At 41.5% G+C, this 8,022-nt stretch overlaps 1 protein-coding gene across 1 annotated transcript; it reads right to left on the minus strand.

Moving 5' to 3' along the window:
- Positions 1-265: 265 nt before the first annotated feature.
- Positions 266-8,022, minus strand: SELE (selectin E). The gene is made up of 13 exons (XM_009672868.2): positions 7,895-8,022; positions 7,550-7,625; positions 6,744-7,130; positions 5,804-5,911; positions 5,481-5,666; positions 4,672-4,857; positions 4,397-4,582; positions 3,970-4,155; positions 3,424-3,609; positions 2,361-2,468; positions 1,906-1,927; positions 1,726-1,797; positions 266-1,378 (listed from the first exon to the last, which is right to left on the minus strand). The coding sequence occupies exons 2-12, from the start codon at positions 7,584-7,586 to the stop codon at positions 1,740-1,742; spliced, it is 1,650 nt and encodes a 549-aa protein (XP_009671163.2). The 5' UTR covers positions 7,587-7,625; positions 7,895-8,022; the 3' UTR covers positions 266-1,378; positions 1,726-1,739.

The following is an 8,022-nucleotide window of genomic DNA, read 5'->3' on the forward strand; positions in this document are numbered from 1 at the left end:
CTCACTGCTAGCCAAGGCACCTGCCTCACAGGACACAGTTGAGCCTTCCTCTCCTTTTCAGGACTGGAGATCCCAGGCTGGGGCCCAGCTCTGGCTGTGCTGGCTCCCAGGCAGTCAGTGCCATCTGCTGGCTAATCTTTCCTTGGCTGCTATGAAAAAATTGAAAGCAAGCCCCCACAGCCTGCTATTTTGCCAGTCATCTTTCCCACTACATTTTGTTACTGAAGCTGCATCCACTGACAAATCACCAAAATGATGCATGTTTCCAAGAAGGGAGCATTACATTTAACACACTTTATTAAATACTGTTACAAATATGACAATACATATCAGATTAAGTCAGAGATGTTTAATTTATAATTTAAATATAACTTAAAACATTTCTCATTTAAAGTCTTTTCCTAAGACCTTAGTGCTTAAGCTCTTTATACTTTATTGCATACTTGCAATATGTATACAAAAATCTGAGGCATCCATTTTATTTGCAGATAATATACTGGCATGAAATCCTTAAACATCCTTCATTTTAAAATTACCCAGGCCCAGATCAATGGCCACAAACCTACTCAGGGACAGATATTTTAGAATATTTTTACAATTAAACAGTACAGAAACACCCACACTAAAAAAAAAAAATTGCACAAGAAATTAAATATTTATATAAACACTTATATTACAGTGCATAATCCCATTGGGATGAGAACATTTCAGATCTGCTTGCTGCATTCAGAAACCAGAGTACCTAAAATAAACACTACACTCAGTGCTGCTACAACAAGAGTTTAAAGTCCAAAATCTTTCTCGGACATGCAGCAAAAACCCAAATAACTGCCCATATTGTTATAGGCATATTTATCAACTGGAACATCCTGTTAAAATAAACAGACTTCAACAATAAGCCAGATCAAAGGCTTCAGAGGGATTCAGTGAATGTGTTTTCATCCCAATTATTTTGTTTCTGCAAATATAACCCATGTGTCTCCAGAAGAGACATCTGCAGCAGTGTAGTAAGCAATGGGAAATAATGCATGTCTTCACCTCACCCACGTACCTTCAAGTAGTCCAGAGGAGAAACCTGCCTCCTCTTTAGGAAGCAGCTTGCTATTTGCTCACCATCTGGAGAATAGGTGGCAAATTCCCCGTTATAAACAAATGCATGACTAAAGGTAGACTGCATTTTGCAAGGAGGCCAGAGTTTTGCCCTCTGCTTGTTTGTCTTCAATGGAAATACCAGATAGATTGAGTCCAAAATGTCTTAGCAATACACAGGGTGAATCATCTTGTCAGCAAGAGGTAAAAACACCTGGACAGCTGCTGATCTGCATGCAGTTTCATTTCCTGTAAATCTCCGAGACATAAGTAAAGATGGCTTCAATTCCTGCAGAGAGAACAAAATTCCTCTAAATTGGAAAAACTGGCACAGATTTGTATTTGCTCTCATTTTAGAGCAATTTTGTATGTGACAGGTACTAAGAACGTACAGAAGTATTTCTAATATCATATGTGGCTGGACAGAAGTCCAGCACAATCGTCCTCTGATGAGCTGAACAACCATTTCTGAATCAATAAATCTATCAGTCTCTTTTTTTGTGTTCTACTAAGGTGGATATTAGGCACCTCAAAGCATATATTCCCATTTCTGCAACTGTATATCAATTAAGGCTCTAATTACTTTTGCCATTAACAGGAAGAGGAATTGTGAGTGCAGCTATCTTATGATCTTACCTGAAACACTTGATTTAGACATTCTGGCCAGCACTCTGGAAGCTACCTTCCATGGTGAGGCTCTGACAGCTACTATAAAACAGAAATGAGAAGTACTTTAGTGACAGCTGTTCTACAACAAATGGAGCTTAACAGAATTATTGCAATGTTTCTCATGATGCTTTCTGAGACATAGCTTACCTGGAAGGAGTATATTTCTTCCCTGTAAGAAAAAGAAAAAAACATTAGTATTACAAGATGAAAGTCCCTGCATGCAAACTGCCTTCTGCTAAAAACATCTCATTTCTGAATATTTGACAAAAAGCCATTGATCTAGCAACTGATCCAACAGACAGTTGTTGCTGTGTTGTCATTAGCCCCATCTCAACTCCCCATTCATACTTCCCAGCAGTAATTGCTGATGAATAGAACTGTTGGTTCCTCCTCCATAATTCTTATTTCTTAAGTGATTTTTAACCTTATTGACTTATTTGTCATCCAAAAGCAGCATACATACAAGGCTTCTTGGGAAAAAAATTGGAATTGGCTTAATATGGGAATTTTCACTCTTTCAGAAGAGTTAAGGGTTTACCCCACTCTCCAGTAAGAAATTCAGGCAGGTAAATAAAATCAGTTCACCCAGTCCAACTGCTCACCTTTTCTTCGAAAACGTCTTGCAAGCCAAAGGAGGACTGATGCTGTGGACAGCAGAGAGGAGCTTGTGGCTGCAATGCCCATGGAAAGATAGCTGACTTGTTCAGAAGCTGAAAAGATGAAAAATGTTTCAATGAAATTAAGACACACATGAGGTCTTTGAAGTCCTTCCTACTTCTTTAGGAAGAGCACTTGGAAAAGGAAGAATCAGAATTGCTGTTTGTCACCTATGAGTTCTCTTGCTAAGACAGGACACATTCTGTACAAGGTGAAAACCTGCACACTAAATTATTCACCTTTGCCAAAGCAACAAGGTAACAAGCTAGTTATATGAGGTTCTGCCTAACCTCCAGCCTCAGACGACAATGTGTGCTCATCTTGCACTTTATGTTTTGGTTCATATTTTGATTTCCTCTGGAGTGTCTTCTTTAAAGAGTCCCATTGCAATAAATGAAATTATTCAAGGATCTAAAATCTGTCCAAGCAAATAAAGCAACAGCACTCCAGGTGGGCCCAAGTGTGTTTCTCACTGAGGCCAGGGGCAGAGCTCTTATCGCCTTGGATGGGAAGGCAAGGCAGAGACTTCTGCCCTATAAAATTAGAGCCTTCGTTAGAAGGGCATTGAGGCTTTCGGCTGCAAAGTTCATCATTAAAAAAAAAAAAAAAAAAAACCTATCACACCAAATCAACAGATCTATTAACTTTTTCATTGACAAACAGATTCTGAATATAGATTTTAAGCCAAAGGTTATGTTTCTCTCGAAGAGCTTTTTCTTTATGTGGCAAAAGCCCAACACTAGCAATACTTTAATTAAAAGCCAAACCAACCAGCCTGGGGACTTCTGTTCTTGATGAGAAATCAAGATTTCTCACCAAGGCCTTTCAAGAATTGGGGTTTTCCCTCCCTATTTTCAAGCAGTATATTGTGAGACTTTGTTGGGATTTTTTCTTTGTGGACTGCACTACAATTTTTAACACACTGGTTAGCATATCTGACCCACCCTTCTATACCTCATTTGATTAGAAACTCAGTGCCATCTCTGTGGCTAGTCACAGGTAAAATACCTTCACATGTGGGCAGACTGGCACTCCAGTTTCCTGACTGACTGCACTCAAGAACATGAGAGCCATTCAGCAGCCATCCTTCTATGCAGCTAAAGTGGCAGGCTGTGCTGTACGTGAAGTTCCCAGCACCGTGCAAGCAGTCCACAAAGCCTTTCTCAGGAGGGCTCAGTGGTTCACATTGTACAACTGAAATACAGAAAGAAATATTAATGGTTAATAAAGCATTAAGGACTTTCCTGTCTTCAGCCCTGTTCTTTGCACTAACAAATGTGCACTGTATTTTTAAAGAGCAGTTTACATTTTCTTGCCAGAACAAGTGTTCTCAACACTCCCTCCCTCAAGTGTCTTAGGGATCAAATGTCTAGGAGAAAATTAACAAGCTCATTTTACAGGTACTATCAGTAACTATAAGCCAACTATTAGCTAATAAAGTTAACTACTGTTAGCTAACTGGATTTCTAGAGCAGTCAGCACAGTTGCCTCAAGAACCCAGCATGCCAGTGCTGACAGCCCCATCTGCTCAGAGACAAGGATAAAGCAAGGTACCTGCACAAGCTGGCTGCTGCCTGTCCCAGGCCCCAGAAGACCCACACTGCAGCATGGCTGGTCCTGTCAGGGCAAACCCTTCCTCACAGGTGAACTCGCAGGTGGTACCCCAGGTGAGCTCCACAGGGGAATGGGAGCAGTTCACAAAACCATGAGCAGGCATTTCCAAGGCAGGACAGGTCACAGCTGGACAGCACAACAGAAAACAAGAGTTTAGCTTGGAGCAGACCAAGATAAGCACTCTTCTCCAAGCTGACAAGTTAATGTTTCCTGCCTGGAGCTGACCTTTGCAGAGCCATGATATCACTTTGCAGACCCAACCAGTCCTGGATACTGGCCGAGTTGACCCAAGAGCCTCAGGGAACAGGGACTTCAGCGTGTTGCACAGTGAAAAGAAATCAGTAAGTTCCAACTCAGCAAGTCTTACCTTTGCATTTCGGGAATGGCTCTGACCACCGTCCTTGTGCCAGGCATTGGACACTGGATGGGCCTTGCAGAACATAGCCCTCGCTGCAGTGGAAATCACAACGCGAGCGGTAGGTGAGATCTGCAGGAGCATGCTCACAGCTCACAAAGCCTTCCTCTGGCCAGGTTACAGCATCACATCTCACAGCTGCAACAGATCACAACAGATGCCTCAAGAACCCAGCATGCCAGTGCTGACAGCCCCATCCGCTCAGAGACAAGGATAAAGCAAGGTACCTGCACAAGCTGGCTGCTGCCTGTCCCAGGCCCCAGAAGACCCACACTGCAGCATGGCTGGTCCTGTCAGGGCAAACCCTTCCTCACAGGTGAACTCGCAGGTGGTACCCCAGGTGAGCTCCACAGGGGAATGGGAGCAGTTCACAAAACCATGAGCAGGCATTTCCAAGGCAGGACAGGTCACAGCTGGACAGCACAACAGAAAACAAGAGTTTAGCTTGGAACAAACTGGGAGGAAAAAAGTTAGCAGCATATCCAATGCATCAAAGTAGAGTTGGAGAAAAGACTTGAGATCCTGTCATTTCAGGAGATGGACAGGAGTTGGAGGATCTCAAAGTGAAAGACTGTTTTACAGATTGGCTGTGAATTCATCTGCAGCTCACAATAGCTGGTTATAATCAAAAATCTTCAGTGAGATTGCTGCTTGTTGATATGTTTGATGCTGCTTGCTCCAAATGGTAGGTTATTTTAAGCTGAACGCTTCAAGAACTTATCACAACAATCAGGATTAACTGGCCTGTTGTGAACAGTCTCAGCTCGATCACCTCCATTCCCTGTTCTCTACTAACAGGGCAGAAAGTGTTCTCCAGGAGGAAGTCTAAGGTAAGTCTGGGGCATTGGTCCTGCCCATTTCACCTCTTCAGGGACAAAGGAGGGTCTTTGTGCTGCGATAAAATAATACCTTCACCACAGAGGTAATTACAAAGGAATAGACCAGAATCTGTTTGTATCTATTAGCAGAGTAACTTTAAAGTATTCAGAGCTATGTACAATTTGGAAAGTTCACTACCACTGCTTGAGAAGCTCACCTTTGCACTCTGCAGGGGAGGCAGACCAGACTCCAGAAGAGGTACAGTGGACTGATTCCACTCCAGTCAGCTCATAGCCTTTTTCACACTGAACTGTGCAGGATGAGCTGTAGCTGAAGTTCTTCAGTGGATGGCTGCACTTCAGGCTGCCGTGATCAGGTTTCTTTAGTGTGTCACAAGTCTCAACTTCAAAGAAGCAGGAAATACAGTCAGAGTCAGTAGCTGAGCAGGTAAATTGACTAGTTAACACTAGTTTTTGACTAGTTGAACACTAGTTAATATGACCATCTCTCTGGCTGGAAGGAAGGATAGAGTAATCTTACCAAACTCGCATTCAGGCCCATAGAATCCAGGGTTACAGCGGCAGGTGTGATTGTTAATAGTCTCTATGCATTCTCCATGGCCACTGCAGAGAGATAGGTTGCAGGAAGCTGGGAAGGAAAAAAAAAAAAATCAGCAAGTTATAAATGAGTCCACAATGGTCACTAATGAAATTTGGTTAGCGATTCACTTATCTTTCTGGTGCTGAACAAGCACTTTGTATAGCAAAAAAAAAAAAAAAAAGCAGGACTCTTGGTACTTAACATTACCTCATCATTGCATGAAAGCATTTCAGAAATCAACTCATTTGACAGCCTAGCTAACAGTGAAAAGATTTAACTGGCTGGAAACTCCATGACCATTTGTGCTCAGGTAGATATTAGCAATATTTAAAATGCAAAAGGAACAATTGACTATAGTGTAGGTAGAAATCCTCAACAGGGACATTCTTTACCACCTCAACACAACTCTGATTTGCCAGATATTTGACTGCAGTTTTTTGATCTGCTGTAGCCACCTCCACATAAAGTGTCTAATCCATTCCAGTGGTCTACAGTCAACAGAGGGACAGATGCCTCCCAAAGGGCAATTCTTACCTCGCTGAGAAACCCACTGCAGACTAGCCAAGACACCTGCTGTGTCTCAATTATTTCAGGATAGGATGAAAAAAAACCGAAAGAGCCTGTTTCTCTCCACCAATTACACAAAGGTCTGGTGAGTTGCTTAGAAAAGATGTAAAATATTCTGAAGGCTATGAGATAGGTGAGATCAATCCAGCTCTTAAAACAACTAGCTTCAGCCCTGTGAGTATTCCACCCAGGGACTGTGTTTAAGGGTAAGTGTACAAGTGTCTGCAGGGTCAGGGAGTTACTATTTAAGACTAGGTTAATTAACCCCCCACTATCTCATCTCCACAGGGACTCGTTGGGATGGACATCATACCTGTATAGCACAAGGCGACCTTCTTTTTCTCACACTGTGCATCATTCCATTTGCCATCATCCTTCCCTCTTTTGATGTAGATTTCAACACAGTCTTCGTTGTTCCCCTGGCCATTTGGCTCACCTGAAGCCCAGTTTTCTGCCTCTTCTGTCAGTTCTTTGTTAGTTCCAACCCAGGTCCATGTCTCGTTAATTTTTCTGATTCCAATCCAGTAGTAACCCGGATTGAAGGGTAAGAAGTTATTGAGATAACTGATCTCCTCCTTATTCTGAATGGCAACCATGTTAGTATACTTGTCTTTGCACCACAGCTCTGCTTCATCATAGGTCATGTTTGTGTCTGAATAATGGTATGTCCAACAATTCACCTCCTCCAATATCGTAAATCCTGGAATGAGATGTCAAGCAGTTGGCACCTCCTTTTTTTCTTCTTTATAAGAGAATATATAAAGCCCTACAAATACTGCGTGCTTATCAATATCTGAACCTGCATAGGCAGTAGTTGCAATTATTTTATATACAATTAATTGGTGAGCTTCAGAACAGGCATGTCAGCATCAAGTATAGGACTTCAACCTGTAAAACTATACCTGATTAAAGTTCTATAGGCTCTGTAGTAAACCATATTAGCCACTAACATCTGACAGGTGAGCAGGTAAACATGCTATTGCAGTTAGTTTTTTCTATATGAATTTAGCCTCATGCTAAGTAGGCTGTGTTCAAAAATTCTGTTTAATTTGGAGCTCAGACAAAATAGCTACATTAACAATATCACCCAGCTAGTTTTCTAGAGAAATATACACTTACCGTAAGCAAGAAGAGATAGGAACCACAAACAAACCATGTTTCTGAGAAATTTCTCTTCTATCTTTTGTGCAGATAGCTATGAAAGACCAGAAAAAGGAACACATTTGCACACAACATAGACAGTATTTTATATTGAACTTCAAAAAAGCAGTATATGTTATCTGTTCTACAAACTTTTTTAACAAATCACTGAAGAACTAAATAAGATTTTCATTTGGAGGAAAAGAAACATTTAACACTGTTCTTAATGTCGAGACAGCTTTTAAGGTACATCAGGACAGAATTCTGTCCATTTTTCCCTTAGCTAAGCAACAAGATGGAATAAAACGCTCCCTTTATACTCACAGATTGTTGTTGGGATGGCCAGGTGCTATAGAAGTCTTCTAATATTTCTCAGTGTCTGCTTTCCTTTGCTAAGTTGCTGAATATGGTCTTGAAGATGAAGTTCAGCTTGAACTGTCTGGACTGTGTGT

This window comes from Struthio camelus, chromosome 8, assembly GCF_040807025.1.
Source record: "Struthio camelus isolate bStrCam1 chromosome 8, bStrCam1.hap1, whole genome shotgun sequence".
NCBI lineage: Eukaryota > Metazoa > Chordata > Aves > Struthioniformes > Struthionidae > Struthio > Struthio camelus.

What these genes read in the sequence shown, in the direction of transcription:
- SELE (XM_009672868.2), bottom strand. Translation starts at nt 7,586, where the DNA reads ATGGTTTGTTTGTGGTTCCTATCTCTTCTTGCTTACG. An exon ending in GGTCGCCTTGTGCTATACAG is followed by an intron (nt 5,912 to 6,743) that starts GTATGATGTCCA and finishes TTTCCTTCCCAG; the next exon opens with CTTCCTGCAACCTATCTCTC. An exon ending in GCAGCAGCCAGCTTGTGCAG is followed by an intron (nt 4,583 to 4,671) that starts GTACCTTGCTTT and finishes GATCTGTTGCAG; the next exon opens with CTGTGAGATGTGATGCTGTA.